This window comes from Chaetodon auriga, chromosome 2, assembly GCF_051107435.1.
Source record: "Chaetodon auriga isolate fChaAug3 chromosome 2, fChaAug3.hap1, whole genome shotgun sequence".
Classification (NCBI taxonomy): domain Eukaryota; kingdom Metazoa; phylum Chordata; class Actinopteri; order Chaetodontiformes; family Chaetodontidae; genus Chaetodon; species Chaetodon auriga.
In genome coordinates, this window is record NC_135075.1 from 28,538,292 (window position 1) to 28,557,297 (window position 19,006).

The window sequence follows — 19,006 nt, forward strand, 5'->3', positions numbered from 1 at the left end:
TTTGTTGATGTCGTGTTACAAGGATGAAGGCTGTGTGTGTCAAATGTCATGGATGTACAAAACAATAAAAACAAGTTGTTTTGTGACTTAAATACAGTATTTAAGGATTAGTGATGTTCCAACCTGAAGGTCAACAAATTATGACTTCATTCAAAGTTCGTTCATTCACCAGTTTATTAAATATTTACACGACAGAGTGTAGATTCTACATGTCAGACACAAACGATCAGAAAGAGGCAGGCAGCATTTTAAGTGTGTGTGTGTGTGTGTGTGTGTGTGTGTGTGTGTGTAATATCTCCTGCTGCTTGAACAAAACAAACAAACACACGATTCCTTTAAGATAATTTATTTTGTACAGTAAAACTGAGGTTCAGAGGCTGCATTTGATCCACTGAGTGGCTTTGTGGAGAGCACAGGGGACGGTGGATTTACACACACCCAGAATGTTACAAACTTCGAGGGCAACCATTTCTCAGCGCTCGTGTGGTTATCGAGTATCTTACAAAGATGGATGATCAATCGATCGTCTGATGTCAAGATGTGATCTGCAACCAGTGACGATTTGATGCAGATAAAACAGAAACTTTGCTGAGGGTGCGTTCAAGAACGCCACAACTCTCTGACACAAACTTGCACCACAAGATTCCAGATGGAGGAAAACCTGTCAAACAATTGGTTCTACCAGGCCAATAACGACAAAAGGCATTTTTCTGTAGCGATAAACACAATATATACTCTTATTTCTCCAACCCTCTTGGAAAGGCATGTGTGTCTGTCAGTTGCTCTGTGTCCATGTGATCATTGTGATGTAAGCGTTGTGGAGTCATTGAACGCAACCCTCTGCTGTGGGTTTCAAGCCCAGGCAGGGGTGCGTTTGTTTCCGTTTACTTGGGAGGCCTGTAGGCGATCTTCCTGCTCTTCAGCACGGACCACCTGTGTCTCTTCATGTAGTAGATCAGAGGGATGAGGATGGCCGAGCCCAACAGCATCTGCAAAGAAAACCAGAACGTTAAGATTAATCCCACAAAAAGCTCCGTGTTTACAGCCTGTTTCCACTTGTTCCTTCACGTCTGTGTGCTCAGACTACTTTAAAACCACTCCAATACAGAAACCCGAGAGGCGTCGGCTGGTATAACCAGTCCTGCCCATGTTTCCTCTCTGTATCTCTGCTGTTCATATCTAAGAACGCTACAATAAAAACCTTAGTTAGATGTGCAATATTGAGTTACATCAAAGCTCTGGAACCTGCACATTCAATCACAGCTTTGCTGTTGGTCACGCTGTCGTGGAGGAGCGCCTCCACAAAATGAAACTATCAGGCTGCTCGTGTTGTTGATGCAGGTGGAGGTTGTTAAGAGTGAAAACAACAATAACATTTGAAATGTGTGTATCTTCCCAGATTTTCCAATATGAGCTCCATATTTCAAAGGACACCCAGCCCTGATGCAGTCTGCAGCATCCATGCGTGTGTGTGCGTGTTGTACCTTCAGTCCCATGCGTTTGCGTTGGTCGTGCTCTGGCTCGGCAGCCCACCTCAAGAAAGTACACACGTCTTTGGCAACCTGGCTCATGGTTGCAGGGGTTCCTATGGCAGCAGACACATAACAGCCATCAGACAAATGATTTTCACGACAGAGGAGTGTTCTGCACCGTCCCAGACACAGAGGGTGTGGTCAGTGAGGCCACATCGATCACAGCAAAAACCAAAGCCATAAAGTCATTAAGTAAACGTGTATCTATATACACGACTGAGAAGTCTGTTTTTGGTGAATCTAATGTATTAAATAACTGCAAAGTTAAGGTATTCTAGTGAACCTTGAAGCATCCTACTCGACACACTATTGACAATTTAAAGCTAAAGTACTGCAGCAAAGTGAATCAGAGCTTCGCTTGAATATGATTAAAATCTGGAGTTGAAACACACCTAAAAGTAAAACAGTCACACAAACAAAAACAAAAAGAATTTTTCAAAAACAGCAACAATAGTGACACTCATCACTTCCTGCTTCAGAGACTGAACGAGGATGTTTTTTCTGTCTGATGTTCCTCCATGAGGAACAGTTCTCATCATGCCATTTGTTTGTGGACTTACAACCAGCTGACCAGTATCCACTGAACACGTCACACAGCCATGACAAAAACCAGCTTATCCCATTGAAGGTGTGACAACAGAGGACCTGATTTCAGTTGAGCCTCCACAGGTAGCCAAGACCGTCTCTGGTGCATCTCACACATATCAGTGTGGAACGAACAGGAAGGAACTGATCTGGCAGCTCTGTTCTGAGTAGTCTGAAGGCGTTTTCACTTTCTGCTCTGCTCACTGTTCGTTAGTGCGACCCGTCCATCAAACAGCCCGACGGCAGATTAAACACACTGCGTTTTTACTTACCGTCGTCAAACTCCAGCACCTCATTGTAGATGGGTGGGGCCATGCCGATGGCCTGGCCAGCGAAGTACGGGTTGTAGTACAGCCCCTCTCTCACGGTCACTCCTGCTGGAGGCTCGCAGTATCCTGTCAGCAGGCTGAACACGTAGTCCTCTCCGCCATGTCTGAGGGGGGCGGGGATGCAAGAAGTGAACACCACAGACAAGCAGACTGAAGACATAAGTGTGGCGGTTTTCTGTTATTCAGGAAGTACCTGGCATTGACAATGTAGCTGAGGTCTGGAGGCAGGGCTCCGTTGTTGGCGGCCCGGGCCGCCTCAGGGTTGGGGTAGGGCTTTGGGAAGTAGTCTGACAGCTTTCCTGGCCGGGTGAACATCTCTCCATTCTCATCAGGGCCGTCCACTATCTCAGCCTGAGCACAACACACAAGACACCTTTAAAATGTGGCCCGAAAACCAGCAAATATAACAGCAGATCAGCCGGGTGACCCCCGACTGGCACAACTTAGTGTTTCAATATTAAAATAACCAAAAACCAAAAACAATGACAGTGTTTTTAAAACGTGTACTACAGTGTGACAGTGTTATGTGACCCATCTGAAACTGCTCCATGGACTCGACTCCTATTTCATTATCATTATCTATTTACTTAGATCCCTATTCTCATGCTCTGTTTCACACACACACACACACACACACACACACACACACACACACACACAGAGCAGCTCACCTCCTCAGCGATGGCCTTGGCCTCAGCCTCTGTGTGCGACACTCCCACCAGGTTTCTGAAGGCCAGGTACTCCATACTGTGGCAGGCTGCACACACCTGCTTGTACACCTGGTAACCACGACGAACGCTGTGTGGGGGGGGGGGGGAGTGAGACTTTAAATCAAGTTCAAATAAAACAGTATAAAAAAGAATAGAGCAGAATGACACCAGAACACGTTGTGTGGATCCCTGAGCACAAACAAACACGTTGAATACATTTTCTTCCTCATAAAATTCTTGCAAAGCTGCCGTTTCACCCATCTTAAATCAACATTGTTTACATCCATGTTTGACTGCCTTTGCTGCCGTATTGTAGCGGCGTGTTACAGCCACATGTAGATGAACGGATAGAGTGATAGAGAGTGTAGGGAGCGTTAGAAACTACTTAAAAGTCCTCTGAGGTGGCAGAATTTTCAGCACTAGTTTGACTTTCAGTGATTGTTTGACAACTGCAGACTGTAAAGAGTGTGTGTGTGTGTGTGTGTGTGTGTGTGCATCCATCACACCTGGCGTGGTCCAGAGATGACAGGGGTCCAGCGTGGCTCCAGGGGTAGTTGGGGGGGTGGAGCTCCAGGTCAGAGGCTTTAACGGACTGGTGCAGCATCAGAGCGAGGCCCGCCCCACCGGCTGTGACCACGCCCAGTGTCGTCAGGGCAACCTTCTTGTTCCGCGGCAGGCTGGCGAAAGACATGTTGGCCTACGGAGGAATCAGAGCACAACAAGATACCATTTAGTTCCTGACTTAAAATCATCCCAGTGTAGATTATTGAAGCAGGGCTGCACCAAATGTAAATCAGTGTGAACCAACATGGACAGACTTTTAGGTGCGTGCCTCCTCCTGTGTGCGGCAAGCAGGAGTGAAAACGTTGTTTATGAAAGGCTGAACACCAACAAAAATGGATTGAAGCTGAATATTTCGTTACATAAAAACATGCTATGAATCTTGGAAATGATTTTCTCAATTACACATTTTTAGTCAATAAAATATTTAAAAAATATACAACATCTAAAGGCCAAAGACTTTCTGATTACTACCACACAAGACAACAAATGAAACTGTTCCATCATCTCACATTTGAGACCAGAGCATGACTCTCAGGTGGTGCTGAAATGACACCGTCAAACCAGAAGTCCACCTAAAGACACAGCTTTCTGTATGGATGCCATTTCCAAAGTGCATTTCATCAAAACGCCCCTGTGTAAAGCGTGCACACTGACCGTCCTTATGAAACCGCCCTTCAACTGCTTCTATAACCAGGCAGCAGGCGTCACATGATGCATCCCTGCATCACTGTACCTACATAAACACACACACAATCCTCCATCTCCAGCCTGAAAGCATGCTACACTCAGGAGGGGCATCTATTTACATACTTGGGACTTGACGGGTGTGAAGTGATATGTGGCAGCAGATAAATGACATACCATTAAAAAGTCACCTATGCTGGGGTACGTGGAGGCCTGGCAGTTAAGACACGTCATAGACCGTGATCACGATCAATTAATCTGCAGGTCAAACTATAGTATAACTAAATGCTAGTTGAAAAACTAAAAAAAATAATTTAAAAAAATGGACATGTCGTTTTTGGTATAATTTAAACAACCTCACAGCTTTGACAAACAGGAATCATTGCACTCATGCTACCACGTTTCTATTAATATCTGAACTTTTAACCAGGTCACAACTGACGTTCCTTTACATATGACATGAGGACATTTAGCTTCAAAAGATTTCTCAACCTATTTAGCGTCAATAATCTCATACCTGGGAAATACAGACAGTGCTAACCAGTCCCTGAACACACCCATAGATGACAATTAGCTAACAGATGAAGGGTACAGCACTGAACGGCTAAGGATGGCTTTCTTCACCGGAAGTCCTTACAGTCCTTGAAATGCTAACTGGTTAGCAAGCTAATTATCCCTGCTACTTTGGCCATTTGAGATTTATAAAAACTATGAACGAAATGTGACTCATATCAAGACTGAAATTGCAAACACCACGATCACATACACTGACATGCAGATCAGTGTCTCAGCACCGTTAACTTGGGAAGAAATGGATTTGAGTGAACCTTTTTCATGCCGAGTGGTTGACACGGCATCATGAGTTACCTTGGCTAACCGGTTAGCTTGCTACATGTACTGATAGCTACTAAGCTTTAGACATCTATGGCGGGTTTTCTAGCAGTTAATGATCCCACTGTAATCTCTACATTTTAGGAATGACAATATACCCGAGGAGTTCATAGCACAGCCTTTGCCGACATCATATACATGTGGGAACACGAGTGACCTTGTCTCAACCCACTGACAGCATCTAGGCTAACGTTAGCTCGGTGCCCGGACACCCCACAGCACAGCTTTCCCACCAAAATGTTGATATAAGCACAATCTGTCGTGGGTGATAATTACAATACTCATCTATCGACCTACCATTGGAGTCTTGATAGTTTTCGGCGTGCTGAGGAGAGCTCTACCGCTCCCCGATAGCACCACAACTCGTAGCGCCGCCATCTTCTCTGCAATTCTCTCTGAGCTGAAAGCCGCTGCCTGGACCACACAGAACCTTTCCGGTCGGAACCTTCAAAATAAAACAGCCCGTGTAAAGCGGCATGTATTTACACGGCACCTCCGGACCCATCTCCCACTTTCACATCGTAGAGTACACAATGAACATATAAGTGAGCTCATTCCAGCACTATAAAACACACATAGAATATTTACAACAACAGAGCCCCTGAGTATCTGAAAGGCTACAGGGGGTTGGGGACCTGTACTCATCTCACTATAACTGTAGTTACTTGTGCTTGTCTGGATTTAGTCATAACACAGGTCTTTGTTCCTTTAGGTTTAGTGGTGCTGGTAATTCCAATAGGTTGCCTTTGTAACTTAAACCATCACAGTTATAAAATTAAGGTAAAATTATGGTTTGGATTTTTACTCCATTACTCTGTTGAGATAAATGTATAATATAGAGTTTAGATACTAAGTTTTTCGTTGCTCTATGATCCCATTGCCTACTGAATTTCGTCTTCTACTCTTATTTTGAAAATGGCTTTCACCTAACGACCGGAACTACATAGCCGGGCTGATTCTGGCTAACTTGATGTAAACCTTACACAACTTGGATTTACACAACCTTTTTTTTCGCATTGTTTTGTAACGTGTTACAAAATAAAATAAAATAAAATAAAATATTAACAGAGTCAAAGCCATTCCCTATTTCTGATCAGTTTGTTTGTAATGACTCATACATGAAGGTGATTTTGCACTGAGGTATCTGTGGACTCTTCAGAACATTTGACCTACATTGTAAAGGTGCTGTCAGACTGAGGCTCAGCAGTATTAAACCTTTTTTTAATGCTATCCCACAAATTAAAGCCTCTGTTTGCTTCATGTTGTTTAACACAGATCTGCACACAGGGGCAGATCATTCTGCACATCCAGCCCTTGACCCCAAAAGGCGTTAGAAAGAGAAAACTTTGGTAAACCACTGAAAACATGACAACATGCATGCGTTCTCTCATTTGTTTTGATTACATTGGGCATTTTGGATATTTAAAGTGAACATTTCAATAAATTACTTGTTTGAAGTTGAGGGTGGACAAAAAAAAAAAAAGCACAAACCTCGTGTGCCAGAAAACTGTGAAACATTTCCCATCAAAATTTCCAGAACTGAACTTGACAAACGGACCATCTAAAACCTCAACGGTGTGATGTTACTGTCCATCTCTGATTGTCTTTCGTCATCGGCTTTGAGCCGTTGTTGTGTTTCATTTTCCAGAAGTGAAATATCTAACTGTAACACTCCTCCTGCTGTGTCCTGCTTCCAAAGCTGCAGTGTTTCTTGGACAAAAGTCTCTTTGTGTTCCTGGAAAGAGTTTCAGTGTTGAAGGGCTCGCAAGACAAAGAAGGAACTTCATACTAACAAGGCTACAACCTTGGAGGACGCTCATTTGTTCATTTTTGTGATCCAAATTGCAAAGCCTAGTGTTAACCTCAGATAAACTTTGGAAGATATTTTTGAATTTTGTCACCTTTCACTTAGATTGGAGCCTCGTCAGGACGGGATCTTTAAGTTGCCAGAACGAGCAGGAAGCAATGATGCCAACAAGCAAAAACTGTTCAAATCTACACGCGGGCACCTGACTATTGTTTTAATACACACATGAAATACCAACCTTTCCCTTAACAGCTTTTTCCTGCATCACAAACCCAAATTGGATGAAACAGATCAAAACCAAAGTTGAAGCAGCTGTATTTGTATCTTCCACAAGATGGAAGCACAGCATCAAAAACTCAAAGCAAAGCATCACTCCTTCAGTCTGCGTAGACCTCACTCCGTTACTAACTCAAGAAATAATGATATTCATGAATATTCCTCTCAACCCTCCTGTTATGTTCTATTTGTTAACATGTTTAATCTTTGGGGTCAATCGGACGCTGGTTGTTTAAAACTCCAGCAAATGATTGTTAACTTGTTACCCAAGTTTATGTGTCAGGTCATTTATGTCTCTTTGTTGTCTGTCTAAATACTCCTTTAAAAAAAAATACCTCACCTCCTCTTATCCATCCTGAATATCCATTATGTGAATATGAAAAAATATACAAATCAACCTTAACATCTGACTGATTAATCTAAAACTGGAAAGAAAGACCTTTTTGGTGTTTCAACTGTTTGCTGTTGTTTCTCAGGACAGATTTTGGTTGTTTATAGCATTTGTAAAGATAAAGTGTTTGTGTAATCAAGGATAGTAACATGTACTAACGGAACATCCTCATCAGAAGGTCGGCAAAGACGACATACCTGTTCTTCATTCTTCATTACCGGAAGCTAACACGCCTTGAGACACTATCGGAGGGTCACTCACAACGATCTGTGGGAGGACGCCTCATCGTCAGCGTCCTCCTCAACATCATCTTCAGTCTTAGACGCACTGCCCTCTGTGCCACTTTCACTGCCGAAGAGCTGTGACAAAACCTCCTCAGCGGAAAACCTTTGCTTAGAGGTCATCTTCAACTGCCAGAGAGGAAGAGAGAGCACACAGAGTTCCAAGAGAAATGGATTAGATGGCTGCTGTGCAAGGTTTTATGTGATTCCCCGCCACCACAGCATGGGAAATGTCACCGTTCTGCATTATAAATATAAATAACTGACATATAGCATATACTCCAGGTATGGTTTCATTACTCAATATCAGCCAAAACAACCAGAAACAGCTGAAACAGCCTGTTGCCGAATTGACCCCACAGAACACCAACGTGTACAACATTGCACAAGACGCTGAATAATAATAATAATAATGATGATAAAATGTTTATTTGTAGAGCACCGTTCATGCAGAAAGTGCAGCTCAAAGTGCTTTACAACAAATAAATCACAAAAAATAAGATGGAGAATAAAACCCACTCGATAATGATAAAGATTAGATAAAACTGAGAATGAAAACAGAAGCGTCAAAGGTCTTCAAACTCTCTTACTCCTTTCGTACAATCAGTGATTGATACTTAATGGGCAAGACCTCAAAATGTATGTCGCCATGTGTGCACACTCTACCAATCAGCAGCTCTGAAGCAAACAAGCATAACAGAGCCTCCCAAATTCCCAAAGGACACAGATTCACCACCAGTCTTCATTAAGGGAAGTAAGTCTGAATTGCAAACATAGCATTGTGTTAATTTTATGTTTACCCAGTTGTCCCCAATAAATTAGGGCACTTCATTACTTATGAAGACATTTATTTAGAAATGTTCAACGTTGAATGGAGTCAAATGGACCCAAAGACAATAGACAGGTTAGTGTTTTTTATCCAGTGTGGGCCAGATGACACTCATAAACTGTAAAAATCATGGATGTAGAGTCTATAGATTCTAAAAGGAATCTTTTGAAGCGTGACATTATGGGTGGAGTGGATTGGGAGCCGACATGTGGTCCATCCATACTTGAAGTGCATCTCAAAGACAGTTCAAATATAAACAAAAGGTGATATCACCCTCAAATGACTGACAGGTCCTAAACGAGGGATGTGGTTTGTATTCATGTAGGTAACTTAGGCTACAACAGCGGGAATTAATCATCTGAATCACGTATTTAAAAATGCAAATGGGACAAAAATGCTTCATAAAGTATTTCAAAACAAGTCAAAACTTTTCTGATAAATGCAGATCTGAGTTAACATCCATCAGAGACACGAGATGGAAGATACAGTGTAAATAATGAAAGAACAGACATCTAGCCTGAAATATTAAGATACATTAAAACACCCAGCTTGTTTGAATGACCTGAAGTTGGTTGTGAGCGTACCTGCAGATGGATGTTTGCTGTTTGACAGCAGGTAGGTAATAAACTATTCATCAGACCCGGCAGTGACTGTCATCGCCTGTCATGTTTGCTTGACAGGAGGCCTTCTCTGTGGTGCTGCCACCGGGTACGTGCTGCGCATACAGCTGGATGGCAGCCGCCACGGCTTCATATCAGACAGAAAAAGTAAAACCGGAGTTCGTCAGAAAATGCGTCTGAAGTCTGATGGGTTGAGAAGCATGAGCGGATGATTAGACGGGATGGAGACAAAGAAAAGAAGGCCAACGGTAAAATGCTGTCAGTTAAAAACATCCATCACAGTTTACAGACTCACGTCCTGCTTAACTAACTTCAGCGCACAGTTTTCCTGCACAATGAGGGATTATTACACTCGCTTTCAGTTTGACCTCCAAATAAAAGCAAAGAGAATCTGGATAAACTGTTGGCTTGTTTCCAACCCGTCAGATCGTCTGACTGCTCGAGTTTCTTCTCCCGCCAGACTTCCAGATTTCAGCTCCTGACTTGATGACTTTTGTTTAACTTAAACCGCAGGACCTGTTTTATATGTGAAGGACTCAGTCGCTGTAATTACGAACATATCCGATAAAGATGGCCTTCATCGTTCTGTGTGTTTACTGATGACTGGGCTCTCTGGAGGGATACTGCACACAGCAGCACTTTCGCACATCAAGGCCCCGTTGCATCACGGAGGCTGATCGATGGGAATGTTGTTGTTGTTGAACTCTGCTATCAGATGAGAAGATCCATCACACGTTCATACTTTTATTGTGGTTGCACAAGTTCAGCAGGACGAGAAGGAGAGAAAGGAGGAAGTCGCTCCGACCTGCGGCGGATTATAAACAGTCGAACGGAGGACAACATGTTACCTTTAGAACAACAAGGAAGTGCAAAGGTCAAGGACTTAGAACCCTGAATGTGAGTAAGAGAACTCTCTAAAAAAAGAGAAGGAACAAGGTGGTTTGCAGAAAGAAGAACAGAGAAAGAAGAAAAGAAGAGGATGACACAAAGAATGCAAACCACAAAATAAAGATGAAGAACAGAAGTCTGTTTTAAGGTGGTTCTAAAACATGCAGTGATTTGGGTTCTTGCAGACTTTGCCTGCAGCTGCTGCCTCCCTCAGCCTTCAGGTGATGTTCAGTGACTATATCGGTCATGAAATTTATACTTGAAACAATTTCTGCTGTCAGGAAATCTCACTTTTTTGACCTCTTGATCATCTTATTAGCATGTTAAGAACACAGTTAAGAAGTACTCTTGTGTGGTTAGCGGTGCCTCTGGATTGACTGTGTAGTTCACATGTGTATGTGGGAAGCCAGTGAGGGATCAGTTCCTACTTAAAGGGGCTCTGTGCACTGGTGTGTGACTGCCACCGGTAGGTCGGTGGAATAATGCCAAACCGCTGTTTGCGCCGTATATCGTATCACCCCAGAGGGAGGAACCCTCCTCTCATATTTTTTGTCTCTTAAATGGGAATGCTGTGAAATGCATATAGAATGAACATAAACATACAATTTTAGCAGTGATGCATTTCTTCAAATGTTTTGATGTAACAACTGCAGCCTTTTAATAAATATGAAGGGCACAATTGAATGTTTAGAGGGTAGTGAGGGGCTGCAAACGCTTAGTAAATATCCTTCTTGTGTCGTCGAGGCAGACCCTGTCTGTCAGCAGCCCTCCACAGGACTTCAGCAGCGTTAGCAGGAAAATGGCTGCAGCACAGAGGGAACTGTGCCTTCCAAATTGGGAGAAAATAGGGAACAAAGTAAAAAATAAAAATGATTTAGAATGATGATTTGTTTGCAATCCACCAGTGATCTGTGGTGCGTTTGATCTGTAGCAAAAAAAAATATTAAGTATTTGCTTCTGGGAAAGAGTTTGATGAGCAGAGCTGTTTAAAATGGAAGAGCTGACATCAACGCTCATTTACATTTTTTGTTTTTATGGCATGACAGACATGAATTTGTCCTATAAATTCCGCAGAATTAATTATATTTGCTATTGTTGCATCCTACGTATAATTATGCGACTTTGCTCAAGTGTCAAGAGACTTACAGTAAATGTGTTTTCTTCATGTAGGATGCACAATTCCATTTCCCTCTTATTTATACATCCTCTGTGGATTTGTTGCTCTCCAGTGTGGAAAAATGGCAGTTTGTTAAAAACGGAGCCCAAATCAACATTATGGTGGCATGTTTGAGCCCAGGGACGAGCTGCACTCATGTATTCGGTGCAGCTGCAGTCTGGAGAGACTTTGGTTGAGCTTTTCAATCAGCATTAAAATTATTGTTTTTGTGCAGATCTGCAACGAGATGAGATGTGGGTAATTAAAATGAGACAAGATTAGCATTTGCACACTGGCAGCTGAAGTGCATACGCACACATTTTAGGGTTTTATGTTACGCGTCCAGGGAAAAAATTTTGCCTTTTCAGTCAGGGTTAAATTCTCGTTCTTTTAACGCACCAACAAACAGCATTCTCCAACGGCTTTGCGTGTATTTGAGGGGTGTAACTGACATTTATCATGAGTCATAAAGAGAATAGATTTGGAATTAAAAAAGAAATGTGACGGATCAACATTCACACACTGACGAGCAGAGCTGACAGCTGAAGTAATTGTCTCAGATCTTTTAATGGCTGCCGTGGACACACGCTGTGTAATTACAGACATGTTAGCTGTCATGAAGATTACAGGCTGCACATCAGTCTCTGTGCTGCTGAGGCTCGTGTGTTTTGAAGTGCACGAGGCTGCGGCAGTGAGTGTGAACGGAGGCTCGTCCGGTTTGCTCCTGCACAGATCCACGTATGCGTGTGTGTGTGCGTACTTGTGTGTATCTGTGTGGAATCAGACATTCAAATCGCAGCGAGAGGCAATTTGACAGCCAAATGTATCTGCGCTCCAATTCCATGACATCTGATGCATTAATTATACTGATGTGTGCAGATAAACAGGCTGCAGGAATGAAAAGAGCAGGTGGATGATTTATCTGCTGTGCGAGCCTCCCTTCACAAACAGCGACAATTACTCTTTTTTGCCATCAGGGGGCAGAGTTTAAAACACTATGGAGGCATCCGTGCCAACAGTAAATTACCAAGAGGCTTTCCAAGATAAGACTCTCCTCCCTGGGGACGGCCGTGGGTGCTGTACTGCCTCGCTGAGAACAAATTGGTCACGCAGTAACAGTTGCTAATGCTAATATATTTGCAACACTGAATGTGTTTGAAAACAGTTATTGTTGTTGTTAGCTGTCCGCTGTCAATCCCATGATGCCTTGGGTTGAGTCTGTAGACCAATCATGTGGTCACAGGGGCTGTAGACCCAAAGGAGGGCAGTTAGCTGGTTGCTAAATGCTGTTTATTAAAAGTAAAAACATACTCACAGCAGTTGTCTGAGTTTTTGAAAGAACTCAACATGACATGGAGTCTGTAGTTATGAGGAGTTTTATTGACACCAGGGGCGGCATGGAGGAATCAGTTGATTTCAGCCGGCTAGCATCGACTGAACGAGCGTGAACACATAACAGAAGCATGGTGGCTTTGAGCACTAGCAATTAAAATCCAGCTGTTTCTGCTTCTGTCTTTTGCGGCTCTGTATTATATATTCAAATGAATGAATCTGTAGCTATCACAAGTATGAAGATAACTAAACAATGATGATTGTGTTTATTATACACACACTGTATGCTCCCCTGTAACTTTCAGCAGCAAAAAAAAAAAAAAGAAAAAAAAGATGATGGTAATGAGCTCAACTCCAGAGTGGGCGTCACATGACCGTGTGTTATCATCACAGCTCTTTCTGTGCCTAATGGTTTTTGTTTGCTTCCGTGGAGTCTGATGAATTTTGTAAGCAGCTTTTCATCCGGACTGAAATGTCTCCCTCTGGCTCCTGGTGTACAAGCATAAAAGGAACTTCAAAATGACTTTCATAAATACATGTAATGCACATTACGGGCTACGAGCACCAAATGTACTACTGTGTTCCTTTGAGGCCAGATAAGTCAGCGCCATCGAAACCTCAGTGGTGTCCTTTGTTTGAAGCTGCACTGTGGTGTTTTTGTACACAGTCCCTGTGATCTGGATCAAAGACCAAGATTAGCGAGCAGCATCAGCTCATCATTGCACTGATGCATTTCAGCTTATGTATAATTTTCTTCTCTCGTCTTTGTATATTCACTCAAAGGCTCTTTTCAAGTCCGGTGCCGGCTCGGATTTTATGTATGTTTGCTGCAAAATGAGCACTGATATGTACTGTTCAGTGTGGTCACAGAGGTCACTGTACAAACTCTGCGTGCCTCACACTGTTTCTACGGATGGACAGCTCACTTGTTTTGTTTACTGCATGGAGGCCTAATATAATACAGCTTCAACCGCTGTGTGCATTGACTGAATACATGCTTCTACTGGAATACAGGAAACTGGAATCATAGTCAAACTGAATATTTTTGCAGTACCTTCATACTATAGTTCTGACCGCACCCTGTTGAAGGAATCAAAGCTAAATGTTAAAGTTTGACGTTTTGCTAAATACAATAATGCAATAAAAGCAAAACACACATGACATTGTGGGTGTATTTTGACCTGTGGACAGAGCCAGGCTAGCTGTTTCCACCTGCTTCCAGTCTTTGTGCTAAGCTAACAGCCTCCTGGTGCCAGCTCCATACATGAAAGCGCTATCGATCGGGGTGAATGGGAGTGTCGAAGGGAGAGATTTTTAAAGGGAAATCAGACTTGTTTGTGTTTGTGTGCTTGAAGAACTCAAAAAAATCATCACAAGTTAACAGAATGAGAGGAACGTGTGTGCGAGATAATACAGCAGACCGCATGCACGACTACACATTCCTAAACACACAAGCTTCCTCATCAGCAACCTTGCATGACTGTCTGCATACTGATAAGACCTTCAAAGTCCTGCAGCTCGCCAGATCAATACATTTATTAATGAGCGCTGATGACTGCGGTCCGGTCGCCACACGGCATCCTTGGGACTCATCAGCAGGTCATTGTGTATCTGTGACCTCGATGGATTCTTAATTCAGACGAGCAGAGCGAGCATCAAACGTCTCGTCCTCTCACACAACGTCGCTGCATAATTAAACCGAGTTGAACATCGGGTGGAGCAACAGGAGCAGGCGGAGGAAGCTGGTGGAGAAGGGTTAGGAGGCTCTGAGCAGAGGTGAGGCGAGGAGGGAGGTGCTGTTTTGGAGGGTTTTTTCTTTTCAGTTTCTAAGGTGGATTAATTTATGTTGTTTGTTTGTCTGGTTTCAACACAGAACATGTTTTATTCAGAATATATGAAAGAGTATGAGACCTTAATGTGGGACTCAAACCCAGAAAAGTGAACTCCAGGCGCTTCATGGCGTTCTATGCTTTACATTAATTCCAACACATTTTCTAAATATACCATGAGATTTCAGTTTATGCATTAGTTATTTGTTATACTATTTAAATAAACTCGCAGAGCTTTGAAACTTACTTTCTGAAGACGGGTAATTAACCGTCGGTCCAAGAACTGCAAATCCATGGAAGGACATATCCGCCAAGAAAAGACAAAAAGAAGTGAAGCAAATGAAAACACAAACTATGAATAGAAGTCAAGATTTTGACCTCATAACTATAGTATCTCACAGTTTAATAATTGAACAAAAGCCTGTTTCTCAGCACAACACCAGACCTGTTTGAACCAGTGAAATCTGAGACGTGAGGAGCGATTCAGGCGTCTGCCCAGGATCTGTTTGCCTCTTTGCCTTTGACGACGTGCAGCTGTGCGACGTCACTGTCAGTCTGATCACACCTTCACACTCACAGACAGACGAACACTTTCACACACACATTCATCTTTTCCCCATCACTGCTTGAAGGCTCTAACGCCGTTTGAACTGTCTACAAAAGTGGCGCAACATGTCAGTGGTCTGCCCGGTCCGTGATGGATGAGGTACATCAATGATGGACACTGCAGACTAACGAGGGTCAGGATTCAACCAGGAGTTGTTGTTTTTTTTTCTTCTTCTGTTTGGCTTTGGTTTTAGGTTTAATTGACTGAGCAGCATGTTTTATTCAGGTGAGAAGGGTAGGAACGATAGGATGGACCCCGGCTGTGGAGGCTCTGTGCTGATGGGACCTTAAATCAGATGAACACAGCGTATCGCAGAGATCAGGGACTCCGCCGCTGAACCGCAGGCATGTTGGAGACAAAGTGGTGGATTTTGTCTCTTGCACAATGAATGTGGAGTTTGTGTGGAGTGTGGATTGGGTTAAGGTGAAATGGAGGTTGAAATAAAATAAAATCCACTGCTAATTCGACTTCTCCTGTTGTTGGGGATAGTTGGCCTCAGTATGAATGGCTTTGCAAGCTGCAGTCAAACCTTAACCAAAGCCTCAGCTGAGGGACTGACTGGTCTTGATCAGCCTTGACTGAGCCGTTAAGTTCTGAAAGTGTCTCCATGACTAAAGTGAAAGTTGGTTAAAAGTCTCATGTGGACAAATATGGTGACCGACAGTTGGAAGGCTTCCAGGATTTGGATGGACATGAAACTCACCTGTATAAAAACTGTGGAGCTTCGATTAAAGACGAATCAAAGGTACAAGCCTGTGGGCATAAAGACTGAAGAAGTAAACTACGAATCCCAAAGTGCATTTCAAGCCAAATATTGGATCTCATCGCTCTGACTCTGTTTCATGCTAAAGTTTCATCTTTTTAGAAAACTGTTAACGCAGTCTGCAGCTTAAATGAATTCACTTTCAGGTTCAAGGTCAGTTCAGCAGCTCTGATTCTCGCACCTGCACGCAAGCAGCAGCTGCCGAGGCTCATGGGTATTGTAGTATTTAGAGCCATTTTTTTCCATCAATTTCTGGCATTTTTCGGCCTTATGGACAACAACTTTTGGCACTCAATAAAAGCTCCTTGTGGTATCACGGTTTGATGGATTTGGGGAACCACAAACGATGCATGACATCGGCATTTGAGTGTCAAAGTGCTTACTCTGCAGAAAATCAACCAGCCCTCCATCTGCAGTTCACAACAAAAGAGTGACATCATGTGCAAACAACCTATTGGACTTGTGTAAAAGATATTTTTAAAATGCTCCCTCAGTTGCTGCTGTTTTCCCTGAAGCCACGCGAAGCACTCCAGACCTGCACACACGTCCACAGGTGGGTTTTCAAAGCAGCGTTCGGAGAGCAAACTGAAGCTGAGTGCAGACTGAATGAAAGGTTCACCGTTTCCACTTCATCACTGTGTCGTTCTGGTTGTTCCCATTACAGAGAGTGTTACCGCTGTCAGGGTCTGTTTACCTCACCTGGCGCTCTCTCGCTCTCTCTCTCTCTCTCTCTCTCACACACACACACACACACACACACACACACACACTGCCCCTTGCTCTAGCACTTAACAGATAGAAAGAAACAGGCTTACAATGCGAGTAGCAGACAGCAGAGTGGGAGGACACACACATACAGCAGCACTGCAGCTCTTACAACCTCACAAAGACATGAACCGATGATGTGTGCATCAGTGTTTAACGTCGGACTACAGATCAATGCAAGCAGCCTCATACTATAATTCTACACATGGCCATATGGAGGCATTGCTGCTTTGGTTCCACTGTCTCTCCCTGCTTTGGGGGGAACTTGACTGAATCTGAATTCACGGCTCAGGAGCTGACACTCAATCCAAGCTCCAGGTACTGTCGAGGGGGGATGGACAGTTTGTTCACAACACAGCAAACATGCCGAGTGATAAACCAGGACTAGTGTGTAGCTTAAGTATTCAACAACACGTGTTGTTCACATCTAGTTTAACTAAATTTCCCAGTAACATTCAGGTGGTGCAGGTATTTTCAGAATCTTGTACTATTTCCAAAAGTGAGCTATTATTCCACTCAGTAACAGGACAGCTTGACCAAAGGCTGGCATCTGCCTCTTACATGCAGCCACTTCCTTGCCATCTGCTCACCTGCACAGACAGTACTTTTCCACTCTCACCCTCCTTGTCAGCCTGCCCACTCACCTGACCCTCACCTGTTTCTCATTACCAATCAGCCCAGCATTTAAGCAGCTCCTCCACACTTACTCTCTGCCAGATTGTTCTTTGCTCTAATGCAAGACTCTGCTCACCTGTTACCTGCTAAAAAAACCCTCAGCCCTCCGCCTTTGAGCAAGAGTTTTAGAAAATGACATTAAATGTGAGAGAATGTGATGGAAAATCAATATCACTATCCACCATCCATTATATTCATGTACTTCTTCAATCTAAACTTTGCAGTAGATAAAACACATCAAGGCTGAACTGAGAAGCAAACCCTCATAGATTCTCAAAGGTTGAGCTTCCATAGAAAAGAGCTTCAAGATTCTACCAACAACAACAGGAACATCTACGATGTTCAATCACTTTGTTGTGTCTGTGTTCAGTAAAGTCCTCTGACCTTTGGGGAGTCTCAGGGATTTCTGCCTGGTCCAAGGTCAAAAACCGGAGAGAAGCCAAGTCATTACAGATCTTTAAAAAACATCTCATTGTAAAACCCACTTTTTGTTTTTATTTTGCTGAATTTCTGGCTTCATATTTTGCGGTTTATACTTTGTCTACTTATTCTTGAATATGTTTTCATTCTTTCTCTTGTGTTTTTCTGGAAAATGCTTTGGAAAGAAGTTCAGCTCATTTCAGAGTAATGAGAATTTCAAAGTACACAGTTCGGTATGAATCTTATGATCACTACTGACCAAGTTCTGTCGTCACAGAGATATGTGATCATTTTTGAAGAGCGTGAGGCGTTGTTGTTGTTTCATATTTAACACATAGCCTCACTTTTCTCGGCGTGTTGCTGAGCTCTTGGCTTCAGAGCAGCGATTTCACTGCTTCCTCTTCCTCACTCATTCATTTTTTATCATGAAGTTTAAATCCATCCCAGTGTTGCTGCTTGTTTCTGCCCGTTTTCTTGAAAAACTCAGCTGCAGGCAGCTTGTGTGTGCACGTATCTGATACTTGTTGCTTTGCTGTGGTGTGTTCATGTGCTGTGGGAATCTCCACATCTGAGACATGACTGTTGGCTGATGAAGTTCAGATCACATTCAGATTTAATTTTGAACATGTTTGCTTCGTGTTTCTTATTTTGGGATTGGTTTTCTTTCCAACGCTGCCTGGCAGGCACACTTTTGGATATCTGGAGACGCTAACATTCACACAGATGTTACAGTCTTCGTCTTTTACTCCTTTAAGGCCGTCATATTTCAGTCTTTTTTCTATATATATTATTCTTATTGTCAACAAATGTCAGAAAAAGCCCAAAACTAAACTGGTGAATCTCTCAACACTTTCTGACGTGTCTGTCTGTGGCTCTCAAGCTCACTGAAGGCATAAATCTTTAAAGACGGCTCAAAATATACAGTTTGGCTTTTTAAGGAAATTACTGAAACAGGAGTAAATAATGCATTTACTCGGGACTATTTTCAGTTCACTTGAGTCCACATTAGTCCAGAAAGTCTGCCACTGTGACACCCCCAAGACTGAGGCGACTGCATCTGCGTGTCGGCTCG

General features: G+C 43.0%; 1 protein-coding gene across 1 annotated transcript; it reads right to left on the reverse strand.

Annotated features, from left to right (window-relative positions):
* Positions 1-330: 330 nt before the first annotated feature.
* Positions 331-5,724, reverse strand: cyc1 (cytochrome c-1). The gene is made up of 7 exons (XM_076745341.1): positions 5,593-5,724; positions 3,663-3,853; positions 3,118-3,244; positions 2,640-2,797; positions 2,390-2,550; positions 1,485-1,585; positions 331-989 (listed from the first exon to the last, which is right to left on the reverse strand). Exons 1-7 carry the CDS (start codon positions 5,671-5,673, stop codon positions 885-887), a joined length of 924 nt encoding a protein of 307 aa, XP_076601456.1. The 5' UTR covers positions 5,674-5,724; the 3' UTR covers positions 331-884.
* Between the last annotated feature and the right edge of the window lie 13,282 nt (positions 5,725-19,006).

What these genes read in the sequence shown, in the direction of transcription:
- cyc1 (XM_076745341.1), bottom strand. Translation starts at nt 5,673, where the DNA reads ATGGCGGCGCTACGAGTTGTGGTGCTATCGGGGAGCGGTAGAGCTCTC. An exon ending in AAACTATCAAGACTCCAATG is followed by an intron (nt 3,854 to 5,592) that starts GTAGGTCGATAG and finishes ATTCCTCCGTAG; the next exon opens with GCCAACATGTCTTTCGCCAG. An exon ending in GCAAACGCATGGGACTGAAG is followed by an intron (nt 990 to 1,484) that starts GTACAACACGCA and finishes TTTTCTTTGCAG; the next exon opens with ATGCTGTTGGGCTCGGCCAT.